The sequence below is a fragment of the Xyrauchen texanus genome, chromosome 49 (assembly GCF_025860055.1).
Source record: "Xyrauchen texanus isolate HMW12.3.18 chromosome 49, RBS_HiC_50CHRs, whole genome shotgun sequence".
Classification (NCBI taxonomy): domain Eukaryota; kingdom Metazoa; phylum Chordata; class Actinopteri; order Cypriniformes; family Catostomidae; genus Xyrauchen; species Xyrauchen texanus.
The window spans coordinates 24,590,560-24,608,517 of NC_068324.1; the positions used below are offsets into that span (position 1 = coordinate 24,590,560).

Genomic DNA, 17,958 nt, shown 5'->3' on the forward strand with positions numbered 1-17,958 from the left:
AGACTCCGGGTTAGTATCTGAGTTGCTAAACTCAACTTTTTAAATTGCGACGCTAAATATGTGATGACATCGCAGCATGAGTCTGGCACATCGAGAGTTGTTTTAGCCAGAGCTCTGCTGAAAATGTTCGCTGTGTTTTAGACATTTGAAATTGCTTTTCAATACACCCTGAAAGGCTGTCATAATAGCATGTCGTGTTCCTGCAAACACCTGCACCCCGTTAGCAATCTACCGCTAAAGACCCAGAAAAGATGCACAAATGCTTCTAAACCTTAAAAACGTGCCACATTCTGCACTTTTGTTGCATTTGACTATTTTCCCTTAAGGCCATTTATAATGTTAGTCAATGTTTCTCTTAACAAAACCAGTCATCATTTTGTTTTCATGACCATTTATAACCCTATCTCTGACCTTTACAATTAAACAGATTTGCTGTTTTCCTTGTACCTTTAAGAGATCAGTATGTAAATGAGCTCTGTTATGATTTGCTAACCTCAGTGTGTCTTTCAACAGGGTGGGTCAATTTGCTATAAACTTAATGGTTTCAATATGTAAATATGGGCAGTGTTGGGTCAACATGATCACACAGGCAGTCTGCATGTTTTTTCCGAGAGCTCCGGTACCCTAGGATCGGCCACATTATGCCGACTCACCGACATGGGTCATCTCTTATCAGACATTTTTTTGCATCGGCTCTAACATGTTTATCCTCACTTGTGGTGCTCTGACCAGAATCATGTTGTTATACCAACATGAGAGATCCGTGTTTGCGTCCAGGAGGTCACATGCTCATGATCAGTGATGAGTGCGATTCGAGATTGCATTTTTGCTCATAATATTACATTCACTGATGATTAGGTTTAGGTTCGGGGTTTGGGTTGGGAGGTAGGCTACAGGTAATAAAATGTGTATTCCTCTTCACTGTTTTACAGCCTGTACAGCTGAAAACAACTTGTTCACAACTCGCTTTTGGTGCCCCTCTGTGGACACTGATGAAGCTCACACATGCCCATACGCCCAACAACACTTACCGCATTGGCCACTGTGGCGGTGTTTCAAATTTCAGCAAGCACAGGCTGATTTTAGCTAAAGAAAAGTCAACCTACTGTTTCCAATTTGACTGTGAGATAAGTCTGATTGGGTAGATTACTTCTTAAATGTAATCTGGTACTGATTACAAATTCTATAGCCAAAAGTGTAATCAGTAATGTAATCTTTTATTTTTTAAGTATTGCAATATGCTTACTTTAGGATTACTTATTGCATGTTTTGCCACATTTAATCATTCATTTTAAATGTATTAAGTAATTATTAACATTATTTTCATTAAATGTTAGCATAAACAAAATCAACACGACAATGTTTAAGGTGGATCTGATGTGTAAATTGCATATTTGCATTTTTGTAATTTTTGTGTACGGTATTTATTATTTCATTTTTTATTACCATACGCATCGACGTAACTGCAGATATTAAAGAAGCATTAATGGAACTGAACGTCATTAAAATCATTTGGTTCCAGTATCTTATAATGTTCAATGGAAACAGTTCTAAATTACAAGAAAGATACTCTAAAAACAACTCGAAATAATTCATACAAAATAGCGAAGATACCGTACAACTTGAATTGTACAAAAAAAGGTAGGACTTTTCCTCCAGTAGCGACAAAATCAGGCATCAAATTTGAGCTAGACTCCAACACTTCATTTTAAGGAAGAAAACATGTGAACACAATCGATTACTTATTCCAGTTTTATTTCTGCAATGCAAATGACTGATGCATGCCGATAAACTGTAATACGCCACCCTTGTCTCATTCCAAACTTTTATTTTTTCTTTCTTCTGTGGTACACAACAGTGATTTCCTGTTAAAATCATGGTTAGGTGTAGAGTTTGAATAAGGTGTTACACTTCATGGTTACTTTTAGGTTGAGTTGGGTTAAATTTTGGAAAATTCATAATAACATTTTCGTTGGTTCATTTATTTTTATCTATAGGAGTACAAGTCATACGTTATTATACAAGTCAACTCATACAACTTCTTGCAATTTCACCATCTAGTACTTTTTTTTATTTGTCATAATACTCCAATACTGATTCCAACCCAACCTCAAACTAGAAGGAAGTTCAAACTAGAAAAAAAACCCAATGGGTTACAAGCATTCAGTGAGCCCAGATATAAACTGACTATTGTCAAATAACAATCCTTTAAATCTTGAAAATGCTTTAAGCATTCACTGAAAGAGGTAATTACATTTATTAGGTGATGTGAGAGATGTTAATTCTACAGCTTTTAGCATGTAATGATTTGAGAAGAACTCATAAAATGAGCTGCCCTTTCAAAGATTTGACAAGCTCCTTATCCTTTAATTAGCCCCCCTCCCTCTCTCTCTCCCTCTCCCTCTCCCTCTCTCTCTCTCTCTCTCTCTCTGTGTGGTGGTGCATGCTGGGAGCGAGCGCGGTGTGTGAGAGGCACGTGTGAGAGTATGTAGTTTCTTTTTTGTACAGTTTTCATGTTTTTTTTTTTTTGGTTTTCTTTTTATTATTTACTTTCATCACTTTAAAAAAGTAAAGTTTTGTAGTTTAGTATAGCGGGATGGCTTCTTTCCCTGCGGGGGAAGAGTCATCTCTTTCGCTTCGGAATGGTTTTAGGTGCGTTCCCGAGGCAGGTACAGCGATTGAGGAGGTGCTGTTAGCAACAGGAGAACAGGTACGCCATGAAAACATTGTTTCTGCCTCTCGCATGGACAGGGCAGTTGTCGTCTTTTTAAAAAACGAACAATTAGTAACCAGGATAATTGGAAGTGGCATTTGGGTGAAAGAAACATTTGTACCCGTTACACCTCTTTTTGCTCCAGCTACAAAAGTGACTATTTCCAATGTACCCCCTTTTATTAAAGATGACGTGTTAGTGCGTGAATTAGTTCGGTTTGGAAAGATGGCTAGTGCTGTAAAGACGATTCCATTAGGTTGTAAATCTACCGAACCTAAGCATGTACTGTCTTTTAGACGACAAGCGTTTATGTTTTTGACCGCTCCTACTAAAACACTGGATGTTTCGTTTCGAGTGATGTGGAGAGAGCTCCTATATGGTTTACGCGAGTACTGACACGCTACGTTGTTTTGAGTGTGGAGATATCGGTCATAAGAGATTATCTTGCACTCATAAACAACAGGCCGAGGAAGAAGCAGGGACGTCGGGTTTGGCGGGTGCGAGGAATGGAGCGACTGCAGCGGGAAAGCCGTTGAGTGATGCAAGTGCTCGGAAAGAGGATGGAGATGGAAAGGGAGTAAATGAAGCTAGCGGTGGAGTAGAGGTGAGTGAAAACGCGCCTGGAAGTATCGAGGGTACAAATGAAGAAATTTCGTCTAATGGTTGTAATGATGTTGATACTGGTGGTTTAAAAGACGATAGAATGCAAGAAGACGTTACAGGTTCAAATGATGAAGCGGAAAAAGAGTCTGAAGACGAGAGTACTAGAGATGACGATTCATGCATTGATGTAGACGTTGGTAGATATGGAGATTTTTATTCTGTTGAACAAATAAATAGTTTCCTGGATGATACTAAAGGTAGGAGTGTTGATGTTGAAGAGTTTTTTCCTGACCTAGAGAAATTGATCGCATCCGTAATGAAAGCTCGTAAAGATTGTAGTGTTGAGGTTTTGTCGCAGCAAAAAAGGTTCAGACTAAAGAAATATTTGACAGCAGTTAGACAAAAAGTTAAAAAGATGAAGGGTAAACGTAGATCTTCTAGAACTAGCTCTAAATAAATGCACATGGGGATCTGGCTTTTTGTGTTTTTTTTCTTTCGTTTTCTTTTACCTTTCCCCTGGATATGGATGTTCTTAAAATAGGATCCTTAAATATAAATGGGGCAAGGGACAGAAGTAAATGGCCTTTATTAAAGGAATGTTTAAATTTGAAAGAAATTCAAGTTGTGTTTCTACAAGAAACACATAGTAATGAAGAAAATGAAACTGATTTAGAGATGTGGTGGGAAGGGGATCATGTCTTGAGTCATGGCACTAACCTTTGTGCAGGGGTTGCAATATTATTTTCACCCAGATGTAAAGTTAAAATTTTGTCTAAAAATGAGGTAGTGAAAGGGTGCCTGCTTGCTCTCAGAGTAGAAATAAAAAATAGAGTTTTTGGGTTAATAAATGTTTACGCTCCTACAACAGGTAGAGAGAGAATAGCTTTTTTTTCTTAAACTTAAAGATGCAGTTTCCTCTCTTATGAATGAAGATTTTTTAGTAGTTGGAGGAGATTGGAATTGTACTTTGGATTTTACTCGTGATAGAAATGGAGAAGAACCTCATTTTTTATCAGCAGTATCTTTAAGTGAGATTATTACGCAATTTGGACTTACTGATATTTGGAGAGAGGGAAATAAAGCAGTTAAACAATATACATGGATTAAAGTGACAGAAAATAGGATCAGTGCAGCACGTTTAGGTAGATTTTATATCAAGAATACAATGTGCAGTAGAACAGAAGAGACACATATGAGCCCAAGCTCTATTTCAGATCATCATTTAATTTCTTTAAAAATGATTGTAACACAAACTACCCCTCATTATTCTTATTGGAGATTTAGTAATAAGTTATTAGAGAATCTTGATTTCCATGAAAAATTTAACCTTTTTTGGAGTCACTGGATAGAACAAAAAAGTAATTATGAAAATCTTCTTCAATGGTGGGAGGTGGGGAAAGTTCAAATTAAGCTTTTCTGCCAACAATATTCATCAAAAGCTTGGACTAGTTTAAAAAGGAAAATGTCTAAATTAGAAGAAGATATTTCTGCATTATATGTTTCTTTGATTGATAAGAATGACATGGGAATCCAAGAAAATTTGTTATCTAAAAACACGTAATTAAGAGGTATTTTACATGAGAAAGTGAAATCAGCACTTATTAAAGCAAGGTTTATTTCCATTAATGATATGGATGCACCCACAAAATATTTTTTTAATTTGGAAAAGAAGGTTGTTCATAATAATTGTATGCATTGTTTACGAAGACCCGATGGACATACTACTTCAGATCCCTTAATGATGAGAAGAACTGCTTTTGATTTTTATTCTAAATTATTTGCAAAAGAAGACATTGATCTGAATACAACATGTGAACTTTTTAAAGACTTACCAATTTTGAAAGAAGATGAAAGACTTTTTCTAGATTCCAACATTACCTTTGAAGAAGTAACTGATGCAGTAAAACAACTCTCGACTGGTCGAGTACCAGGCCTTGATGGACTTACCGCAGAATTCTACAAATCTCTTTGGGGAATAATTGGACAGGACTTCTTTAAAGTTCTTGAAGAAAGTTATAAACTGGAGGAACTGCCTAAAAGTTGTCAAAGGGCAGTCCTTTCTCTTCTTCCAAAGAAAGGAGATTTGTGTTTACTTAAAAACTGGAGACCTGTTGCTGTTCTTAATTCTGATTATAAGATATTGTCTAAATCAATTGCAAATCGTCTTAAGACGGTTTTAGGTTCTTTGGTTCATGAAGATCAGTCTTATTGTGTTCCTAAAAGATGTATTTATGATAATTTGTTTTTAATGAGGGATATTTTAGAATATGTAACAGTGTACAATGTTAGTGCTGGTCTAATATCTTTAGACCAGGAAAAAGCATTTGATCGGGTGGATCATCTGTATTTGTTCCATGTTTTAAAGTGTTTTGGTTTTGGAGATAAGTTAATAGCTTGTATAAAATTGTTGTATAAAGGATCCGTGAGTATGATAAAAATAGGAGGTGGGTTAAGTGTACCGGTTAAAATACAAAAAGGAATCAGACAAGGCTGTCCAATGTCTGGCCAACTGTACAGTTTGGCAATTGAACCCTTATTGTGTATGCTTAGACGTAAACTAAAAGGTCTAACTATAAATGGTAGTTTAAAAAAAGAGTCTATTATATTATCTGCATACGCCGATGATATTACTGTAGTTATTCAACAACAGGAGGATGTACAGAATTTAAAGGGGGCTTTAGACGTTTATGAAAGAGCTTCATCTGCTAGGCTGAACTGGGATAAAACAGAAGCTGTGTGGTATGGTTCTACTGGAAACCTCAATATGGTTTTGCCAAAACTCCCTACTAATATTCAGTGGGGTACACTTTGTTTAAAATATCTAGGAGTATATCTTGGTCAAGAGGAATATAAAAAGAAAAATTGGGAGGGTTTAGTGGAGAAGGTCTGTGCGAGGTTGTTAAGCTGGAAATGGTTGCTACCCCAGTTATCGTATAGGGGGAGAGTACTGATTGCCAACAATCTCATTGCCTCAATGCTTTGGCATAAATTGATGGTTGTGGATCCACCAGTGATGTTAATCCAAGAAATTCAAAAGAGACTTGTTCTTTTTTTTTGGTCTGGTCAGCATTGGCTGAGAGCTGCTGTCCTTTATCTTCCTGTTCAAGAGGGGGGACAGGGACTGATAGATATCCGAGCTAGAGTGACAGCTTTCCGACTGCAGGCTATTCAGCGCCTACTATATCACCGGCATCATGGATGGATGGAATTAACGTGTGCTCTTTTACGCAAGGCTGGACGAATGGGTCTAGATAAACAGCTATTCACCATGACCCTAAAGAGAGCATCTCTTGGTGGACTTAACCCGTTTTACATCAACATTTTGGATTTATGGCAATTGTTTTCTGTTTCAAGAGAGTGGTCAAAACCAGGTCTGTGGCTATTTAACGAATCTCTTTTTTTCAATCCTCTTTTTCCTGTCGAGATCCTGAACTCTGAGACCATAAGGTCAAATTTGATTCTTGCTGGAGTATCCATGTTTCGGGATCTAAGAAAGGGAGATGGGTGGATTGAAGCTGAAGAACTTGCTCAAAAAGTAGGTTTCAGGTCGGTGCGTCTCGCCAAACGAGTGCTAGAAGACCTAGAAGCTGTACTTCCATTCTCAGCTAAAGAATTTCTTAAAGAGACTTGTACAGAAGATACAGAGCCTTATTCTTTTCCGGAATTTGACTTTTTGATGAAAAAGAATGATCAAGAAGAAGATCCTGCAAAATTGCTGTGTTTGAATACTCCAGAAATGGGGTTGTTCAATGTTTTATCAAAAAGAACTTTATATACAGCATGTATCAAAACTATGAACTATCAAGACCTTAAGGGCCAAACAGAAAGTAAATGGACTTTAGTGTTGGGGTCAGGCTCTTCCCCGAAAGGTAGCTGGCGGACCCTGCACAAAAAACCCATTGAAAAGAGAGTGGGAGATCTGCAATGGAGAATTGTACATGGAGTTTTAGCCACAAACAGACATATAGCACGACTGGATCCTTTAGTTGGGGAGGGTTGTCCTTTTTGTAATGCATCAGAAACTGTGATTCATACGTTTATGGAATGTTATCACCTGAAAAGCTTGATGCAGCTAGTGAAGGTTTGGAGTCTGAAGCTAATGGGTTTGTTTAATATTTCATTGTTTATTTATGGGCCAAAGTACACAGTAGAAAACAAAAAGAAAGTTATTATTCTTAATTTTCTTTATGGAATGGTAAAGTTGGCAATTTGGTGTACTAGAAAGAACAAAGTTGAAGAAAGTGGGTGTACTGATCCTATTTTATTGACAAAATGTTTTGTAAAAAAAAAGGTTAACTGTAGAGTATGCTTTTTATAGCCTTACACATAATGATCAGGGTTTTTTTCATCTCTGGGGTTTTAATAATTTCTTGTGTGAACCTGATGGAAATGGAAGTTTTAATCTAAACATTTTCTAATATGTCTATGAAGAAAACATAAGTGGAATTGTTTTAAAAATCTAGTTAATCCCAAATGTTATTGAATTAATAAAGGGTTTTTTTAAATGTCAAAAAATGTCTCCCTCCCTCTCTCTCTCTCTCTCTCTCTCTCTCTCTCTCTCTCTCTCTCGCTCCCTCTCTCTCTCTCTCTCTCCCTCCCTCTCTCCCTCTCTCTCTCACTCTCTCCTCCCTCTCTCTCTCTCTCTCTCTCTCTCTCTCTCTATCTCTCTCTCTCTCTCGCACACACACACACACACACACACACACACACACACACACACACACAAACACACTGCGAAAAGCAAATCCATCATCCACTCTCACTAAATGATCCATTGGCTGCTCAAATCCTCATGAGCCTACAATGGCATTTTTGGGGCATTATAGATGAATTTTTACATTTGATTTGAGAATTTGAACATACTTCAATATGAATTTTTGACCCTATTTTCTTTCCTAATATACGCCACTGGTCTTAATGTGCACGATTCACCTATATAGTATTCTAAATGAAGAACATTTCAGAATATTTCATCAAATTATAATAACATTAATAATATTTAATAATACTGAAGGAAAATGGCCTTGTTAAAAGTTTTACCACTGAATTGTGATACTTGATATGCTCATGCAAACAAAGCACAAAATGTATATTACATTGATACTTTATTATTTAATAGTCAATTTATTTGTTTGCGGTCCATCGCTCTGTGCAATTCAATACTTCACAATTTAAACTCTGTGAATTCCAGCACGCACAGTCTATATTACACAAATGAGAGGTATGGTTGAAATGTCCCATCCGTACTGAGCACTCAGAAACAGAAATTGTTTATCAGACACTAATACGGCCGTTTAATCCAATTTGCATTCATATTAGTTCCCGGGTATCTCTGTCAGAGGGGAATTACTGCTTTAGTGGCCCTTCGAGACACCAAAATAACTTCATGCATGATATCGGTCTCTTTATATTTCTCATTTGCGAAGCCAATTGCTTTAAAATACACTCCGCTCTCACAGGTGCTTGGTGAATTCATTTGGAGGGGCTTCAGTTGAACAAGCACACACACACACACACACACACAGACACACACCAGGGCGTTATGGACTAGCAGTCACTAAATGAAACCTCAGACGGCATTACATCATCTTGAATGTTGGATCGGTCTGTGTTTAATATAAGTATGTGAGATGTTTTACTCATTAACACAATAAGTTGAGGGATTTTTCTACAACAAATAAACTAACATGATGTAACATGTCAGAATTATTGTGCATTCCTTTTAAGACAGTGTTGTGTCATTCATATTTGACTAGACAAGTTTTATATAAAAAAAAAGGTAATAGTTATCTCAAAATAATTCAATTAAGTTTTGTTTTGAACACTGAATGGGTGAATTTCATGAAATAATAAACAGGTCATATATCACTCCAAAAAGAAAAAGAAAAAAATCTGAAAATATATTTTACAAAAAGAATGTGACATTATTTTCATGACAATTATTCTTCAACTTAATGAGAATCGGTGGGAAATAATATGGCTTTATTTAATAGCAACAATTTATACAAATATACTAAAAATGAAAATCTTCAGATTGTTTATTTGGAACATATTTCCCTCAATTCGTTTATCTATATAGCTTTTGAATGGAGGTTTTAAAATAAAATAGAACAGAGACAACTTTACCCACAGAATAGAGTGGGGTATGAAATATTATATTTACAGACAAAATCCATACTTTCATGACACTTAGAAGTGTGTGGTTGCTGGAGTTATCCACAACAATGAGGTGAAGACATTGAGACACTTTTGACAGTAAACTGTGGGCTGCATACAAAGAGACAGGGGTCAAGCTGAAATTGTCCATCACCCAGACAAGCAGAACTCATCTGGATGCAAACGAGTGCCTACAATATTCAAATATTCAATATATATTCAGAGCTTCAGAGAGCACTGGACCCATGCACCCTCCCCCAACCGAAGACACTTCTCACCCGGATTTATCACAATATGAGCTCAAAGGAACACTGTACAAAATGTCTGTAATTTTAACGGTAAAAGAATGTACAAATACGAGTATTAACTGTTAAATATACAATAAATAATATATACTATTATAATATAATATTGTAATATATTTTAAAAGACAATACAGTAGTTTATTTTAAATAAAATTATGTAAAAATATAATTTTTAGATGTAAAAAGTATCATTTTCCTGTGTAATTAATGTTGTTTAATTATGTTTATCAAAAGAGTGCATATACTTTTTACAGTAAATTATTGTTAAAATTACAGTAAAAACAATAATCGTGTGTTCCCACAATTCCCTGCATGACCTATCATATTTCATTATATATTATGGGAATAGTTACTGTATGTTTCTTCTTATTTTTATCAGTTATTAGTAATATCAGTGATTAACAATTCCTGATAAAGTAAAAAGCTGATTGTTACAGATCTTTTACAGAAATGTTTACATAATTATTCTGGCAACCACAGCTGCCACTTTGTTTGTTTGTTTATTTGTTTTTGTAAAAACAACAGGATTTTGTTCGATTCTTTTTAGTGTCATTACCACGGATACAACATCATAGTTTATAATGGGTTATATTGTTTTTGACACGACTCGTCGTTCACGTCCAGGGCTGACAGGGTGTTAGAACGCCTTGGTTCTGCAGTATAACAGCAGCCTCTAGTGGTGAAATAAAAACAATCACTTACTGTGCATGGAGTTTATTGTGCCACATGACTACTACTATTGATGAATAACCATCTACTGTTGATGAATTAATGAATGAGTTGAGGAATCATACAGTATTTATAACAATGTTTACTTTATAGTGTTTATATTGTAATATATTGTAGATATGCATTGTCTTGGCCAAAATGACATCTATAATGACGCATAATTTTGCCACCTACATTTTGGAACAGACTTCATGTCTATGATGCTTAAAAAAGGTGTCTAATTAGGCAATCAGGCACTAGTGTTTGGAGAATACCCATTATATCAGTGTAACGTAGTTCGATGGGAAGGAGGAGGTGAGAACCGGCTTGACAATATAAATTATATTTTAATTATAAACTGAAACAAAAGACACAAACACACGCATGACAGACATGTCCGTAAACGCTATCTCTCACCCGCACAATCCTCCGCAGTTGGCCTTTATCCCTCTCGGAGGCTTGATTAGCCTGATAAGGGACCGGGTGTGTAGAATCACGACCCAGCCCCGCCCTCCACCCTGCCACATTCCTCCCTCGTTCTCTCAGGCAGGGGAGCCCCCACATGACGTACACCCCCCTTCTTTCCCTGTGGGAGGGCGTGCCCGAAGCCCCGTCTGCCGGCAGGTCATCCCCATCTACCTGGATGAGGGAGGGGACAAGTGGAGGGACACAGAAATAATAAAAATGGGGGGTACTTCCTGTAACAATGTAGTAACCCCCCAAAAAACACTGTAAAATTTAAACGAGAGGAAAAAGGCCAAAGCGTAATGGCAGTGAGAGAGACAGAGGAGAGAGAGATGAAAAAAAAACACTTACTCGGCAGTTCTCCAATACGCCGTAGCTTGTTCCTCGGCCACTCCTCCACCCTCTAACGGACGACAGCCATGCCTCTCCGGGTGGATCGGAGGCAATCCTCCAGCCCCTGGTGGACGAACACCTCGCCGCATTCTTGGGGAACAGAACGGGTCTCCCCCACCCCTGGCAGCGGTTTTCCCGCTCCAGGCGGTCGGCAGCGAGCCCCTCCCCGCTCGCGGTCGGCAGTCTCAGAACCCGCCACATTTCAGCGGCTGGTAGGGGCCTCTTCCGCTTATGGCTGCGGCCCTGACCGCTCTAGGTCGGTTAGGAGCCCCTTCTCCCCTCGCGGTCGGCGGCCGGGCTCCTCGTCCCCCAGCAGATGGCCGCAGCTGCTCCGTTGGGGTGGACGGTAGTGGCGAGAACTCTACTACGGCATATCCCTCCTCCTTCCCGGATTTCGGCACCAGTGTAACGTAGTTCGATGTAAAGGAGGAGGCGAGAACCGGCTTGACAATATAAATTATATTTTAATTATAAACTGAAACAAAAGACACAAACACACACATGATGGACATGTCCGTAAACGCTCTCTCTCACCCATACAATCCTCCGCAGTCGGCCTTTATCCCTCTCGGAGGCTTGATTAGCCTGATAAGGGATGTAGAATCACGGAATCACTAGGGTGTGTAGAATCACGACCCGGCCCCGCCCTCCACCCTGCCACAATCAGTAACTAACAAAGCAAGAGTCTTTAAACCCTTAACAATCAACTACAGGAATGCCGTGATAAATCCAAACCAACAAGCCAACCCGATCCAAATCTGTCCACATTAGCATGATGCCACATAAGCATCACTCATAAGTCATAGCACATCAGACACCTTCTACTTCCTAAACACATCATAACCACCTGATGCCGGGCCTCATTTTCAGCTCAGGATCAATTGATATCCAGTGTCATTGGAAACTCAGTACGGATGAGCTAATGAAATAAACACAATTGGATAGCAAAGAGTATGGGTCAGGCCCGAGTAAGTGCCTATTTACCTGAATGAGAGGCCGGTGTAATGTATTGTAGTGGATATCACATTAACCAGTCAAGGCCTTTTTAAATGGGGTCCAGGGCTTAAACTGATTTATCTATTGGCTCCCTCAGGGGCACTTTAGAGTGTGCAGCCTGTCCAGCTAACCCATCAATCTAACCTTGCTGAGTGGATATCATTACTGCCCAGTCAGGCACTGTGCACACACGCTTATACAAACAGGTGTGAGTGTGCATACTGTATGCATGGACGAAGTACTTCTCACTAAATGTCTATTGTTCATCCAGTAAAATAATCACAATGCTAAACAACATACATTTCAGGAGGGGTGAAGTTTGACCATAAAATATCCCCGAAACATCACTTAGAGCTGCAAAACGTTTTTGCCAGAGCAGTCTTCATTTTTGTATTGGCTCCAATATGTTTACATTCCGTTGTGTCACGACCTTCTAACATTACATTTTTACTTCACTGATGGTTAGGTTCAGGTTTGGGGTTGGGGTTGGGTGGAAAAGATTATAAAATATGCATTCCTCTTCAATGTATTACATCATGAACAGCTGAAAACAACTCGCTTCACAACTTGCTTTTATCGCCCCTTTGTGGACATTTCACACATGCCCATACGCCCAACAACACTGGGGGTAGTGTTTCGAATTTCTGAACGCACAGACTGATTTTAGCTAAAGAAAAGTCAAACTACTGTTTCCAGTTTTACTGTGGAATTGCCACAGGCAATAAAACTGATAATCATCATTTCAATCGAAGATAATGTAATTGTTACGAATGAGGACGGAGGCAGACAAAGGTTGAGGATCCAAATGCGGGTTTATTGATGAACAGACACAACAGGAGCAAACAAAACAACCACGATTGGTAAAAATGAAAGCAAAACACAAAAACGCTGGAACACTGGAACTAGGAACTCGGGCATGGAAGCGAACATCAACATTTAACAAACGACCAGGTAATGGAGGAACGGGGAGGGTTATATACACACAAGGCAGGATGATTACAAATAAGACACAGGTGAGAACAATGACAGTGAACACGAACGCTAACAAGGAGACTATGGAGTTAAATAAAGGACAAAAGTGAAAACTAAGGAGCAAGGTGAAACACGGCAGGGTAATACATGACATAGCCCCCCCTCAAAGGATCGGATCCCAGACGATCCTAAAAACAAACATACAAAAAAAACAAAACCGAATCGTCCAAGGAAAGAGGGGGGGGACTGACAGACCACGGACAGCACAAGGGGACACCAGACAATCCAGGGGGGGACAAGGGGCAGATAGGTAGACCAAGGGGGGCACAAGGGACAGACAGACAGTCCAAGGGGGCACAAGGGGCAGACAGACAGTCCAAGGGGGCACAGAGGGCAGGCGAGCAGTCCACGGGGACACAAGGGGCAGACAGACAGTCCAAGGGGGCACAGAGGGCAGGCGAGCAGTCCACGGGGGCACAAGGGGCAGACAGACAGTCCAAGGGGAGCACAAGACGGGGACTGGGTCAGGTGGCCTGGGAGCTGGCCACAGGACAGGGACAGGTTCAGGGGGTCTGGGAGGCAGCCAAAGGACAGGGACAGGTTCAGGAGGCCTGGGAGGCTCTGGAGGCAGAGACCTGGAAGGCTCGGGAGGCAGAGCCGATGGAGGTGGCGCCATAGGAGGCTCTAGAGGCGGAGACCTGGAAGGCTCTGGAGGCGGAGCCGATGGAGGTGGCACCGTAGGAGGCTCTAGAGGTGGAGCCGATGGAGGTGGCACCGTAGGAGGCTCTAGAGGCGGAGCCAATGGAGGTGGCACTGTAGGAGGTTCTAGAGGCGGAGACCTGGAAGGCTTGGGAGACGGAGCCATGGGAGGCGGAGCCGTAGGAGGCTCAGGCGGCGGAGCCGAGGGAGGTGGCGCGTAGGAGGCTCTAGAGGCAGAGCCGATGGAGGCGGAGCCGATGGAGGTGGCGCCGTAGGAGGCTCTAGAGGCGGAGGTCTGGAAGGTTCTGGAGGTGGAGCCGAGGGAGGTGGTGCCGTAGGACACTCCAGAAGCGAAGTCCTGGAAGGCTCGAGAGGCTTGAGAGGCGGAGCCCTGGGAGGCTTGAGAGGCGGAGCCCTGGGAGGCTCAAGAGGCTTGAGAGGCGGAGCCCTGGGAGGCTCGAGAGGCGGAGCCAAGGGAGGCTCAGGAGACGGAGCCGTAGGAGGATCAGGGGGCGTGGCCGCAGGAGGCTCAGGGGGCGTCGCCGCAGGAGGCTCTGGGGAGGAGCCGCAGGAGGCTCTGGGGCAGAGCCGTAGAAAGCTCGGGAGGCGGAGCTCTGGGGAGGCTACAGGCGCTGGCTCACTGACATCGGAGGCTACAGGCGCTGGCTCACTGACATCGGAGGCTACAGGCGCTGGCTCACTGATATTGGAGCTCTGGAAAGCTTGGGAAGCTCGGGAGGCGGAGCTCTGGAAAGCTCGGGAGGCATTGGCTCTTGGATGGTCATGGCTGCTGACGCTGGCTCAGGGACGGTCGAGGCTACAGGCTTAGGTTCACTGCTGTCGGAGGCTACAGGCGTAGGTTCACTGCTGTCGGAGGCTACAGGCGTAGGTTCACTGCTGTCGGATGCTACAGGCACTGGCTCACTGACATCGGAGGCTACAGGTGCTGGCTCACTGACATCGGAGGCTACAGGCGCTGGCTCACTGACATCGGAGGCTACAGGCGCTGGCTGACTGACATCGGAGGCTACAGGCGCTGGCTCACTGACATCGGAGGCTACAGGCGCTGGCTCACTGACATCGGAGGCTACAGGCGCTGGCTCATTGACATCGGAGGCTACAGGCGCTGGCTCATTGACATCGGAGGCTACTGGCGCTGGCTCACTGACATCGGAGGCTACAGGTGCTGACTCACTGACATCGGAGGCTACAGGCGCTGGCTCGGGGACGGTCGAGGGCTCAGGCTCGCTCACAGTGACATGCGTGGGCTCTGGCTCACAGACCGTAGAAGGCGTGAACTGGGGAGTGGAAGCCTTTCTTCTCCTCCTCCTCTGGGCGGACGAAGCTGGCAGCATTGGCTCCTTGATCACGGCAGGCGTGAAGGTTGGTTCGCTGGCAGATGTGAAGGGACGAACCACGGGCGAATGGAGGATTACCACTTTGGGAGGAGCTACGGGGTTCTCCTCGACGATTTCCACGGTGAACGAGGAACCGCAGGCCAGTAGGGTCTCCTCCACGAACGCGCGGAGCGTCCAGCCGCGCGTTGCCGGTGGCAACCGCTCCTTAAGCACACTGTTCAGGTTAGCCCGGAAAAATACGACCAGGGAGGAATCAGGGAAGTCGGAGGCACTCGCAATTGCGAGAAAATCGCGGATGTGCTCCTCGACCGGACGATCTCCCTGCATCAGGCTGAGAAGATTACAGTTGGCCTGTAAAACCGCTGGATCCATGTTGGGTCATTTGTTCTGTTACGAATGAGGACGGAGGCAGACAAAGGTTGAGGATCCAAATGCGGGTTTATTGATGAACAGACAACAACAGGAGCAAACAAAACAACCACGATTGGTAAAAATGAAAGCAAAACACAAAAACGCTGGAACACTGGAACTAGGAACTCGGGCATGTAAGCGAACATCAACATTTAACAAATGACCAGGTAATGGAGGAACGGGCAGGGTTATATACACACAAGGCAGGATGATTACAAACAAGACACAGGTGAGAACAATGACAGTGAACACGAACGCTAACAAGGAGACTATGGAGTTAAATAAAGGACAAAAGTGAAAACTAAGGAGTAAGGTGAAACACGACAGGGTAATACATGACAGTAATATTGTTTGTGATGACCCAATTTCTTTTATTTGTAATAGCATTAATGCTAATTGTGCTCTCGTTTGGAGATTTATTTATTTTTGTTATTTATTTAGGTTTATCTTTGCAGAGTGATTTTATTTATTGATTCTTAATAGTCTATGTGTAATTAATGGAAAATCATAAAAAATGACAATGACTGGTCTTCACTCACCTCTTCTGTCTGGGTTATCACCAAGGCTGGAATCCCACCATCATGACCATAACACTGTGATTCCTGAAGTCTCTGACTCATGATTTTCTCATGATCTCGCTTTTGTTCTTCCTGATCAAACCCCTCATTCTTGCTTTGTTCCGTTTTTGCTGGTTTTAGAAATTTGTCCTGGTTCTGAAAAAACAGATCAGGTTTCTGTTTTTTTGCATTATGCTGCGGTCTTGGCTGTTTGTTTCCTGGTTTATTTCAAAGGGTCTTTGACTGAGCGTGGACTCTGTGAAGGTCAATGTTGGTGTTTGGGTGGTGAATTGAAGGTCTGACTCTGGTCCCTTTTGGCGTCCTTCACAAAAGTGTTATTCTGATCCTAAGGTCCCAGGAGAAGATGGTATGAACTCACCAGCTGAGAACACTGACTTCTAAAAATGGAGAGAAGAACAGATTCGACCCTGTTACCAAAGTCATGTAAGAAAAAGGTTCAAACAAATATTGCTATAAATTTTGGGAAATAAAATGTATCAATAAATACAATGCAACATTTTGTTCCAAACTAGCTAGTCCCTATTGATTAATAGTTTTATTTAGGCTAAATCTGCTTCCCTGTCACTTGCAACCCAGTTATTAATGCTCTATCAATGGCGCCATCTAGCGGTCTGATGTTTCTATGTAACAACTGCACATCCATGTATCAGACCGCTCAACCAGGAATTGCAAGCAATCTTTCCTGCTTCTCAGATCACTGTGTGAGATCTCTCCAAGTAAACTAAGAAAATAATTTCAATTCAAATCAATATTTCATGTGCATTTAATTATTTATTTGGCACATAGTCTTGTAATAAGATGCATATTGATCAGTCAGACAGTCATTAATTACACAATAAACACCAACAGAACTCTGACACAAACCGGAGGTTGATTTCTGCTGTTCAGTGTTTCATTTATTCTCCCATAATTACATAATTTCAATGCATATCAATATAACAAGTCCATGTATTCATTTATTTGGTTAGTGTAATAAGTGGGATAATGAACAGTCAATCTTTTGTTATTGCAAAATAAACCCCTCAGAAACAAGACACCTCTGCTTCGCGTTGGGATCCTGATCACAATGTTAAGGTAAATTTTGTGATAAACATCTGACTGCACATTATCCCTTATCAATTTTGAAGCCTACTACAGAACTCTTCAAAATAAGAATAATGCTAATATGATAAATATAATAAAAATAAATCAGAACAACATCATTTTGACAATCTATTGAACTGATATTCAATGAATATACATGAAAAAATTTATAATTAACTAATTAACAAAAAAACATAATATTAAGTTTGAATTTTGGATGTAATCCTGTTAGCACATAATTTTCAATAAACTAAATACTTTCATTCCATTTTCTGAAATTTCACACAAACTGTAGTGTTGACTGCATTCGAAAAGCCTAACAGTTCAACCCTGTTTCCAACGTTTGTAAGAAAAATAATCAGTAACACTTTACTAGGGTGACCAAACGTCCTGTTTTACCAGGACATGTCCTGTTTTCACGTCCTGTCCTGGCCATCCTGGCTGTTTTTTATAAAGTGATGAAAATGTCCTGGTTTTCATTATTTTTCATTGGGCCATTAAATTGACCGGCACTAGGG

General features: G+C 41.1%; 1 protein-coding gene across 2 annotated transcripts in view; it reads right to left on the reverse strand.

Annotated features, from left to right (window-relative positions):
- Positions 1-17,958, reverse strand: part of LOC127640083 (ankyrin repeat domain-containing protein SOWAHB) — a 121,238-nt gene that overhangs the window by 85,848 nt on the left and 17,432 nt on the right. For both annotated transcript variants that reach the window (XM_052122476.1, XM_052122477.1), the window contains exon 2: positions 16,319-16,734. In XM_052122476.1, the coding sequence (XP_051978436.1) occupies positions 16,319-16,399 (81 nt within the window). In that variant the 5' untranslated portion in view covers positions 16,400-16,734. The remainder of the gene's footprint in view (positions 1-16,318; positions 16,735-17,958) is intronic.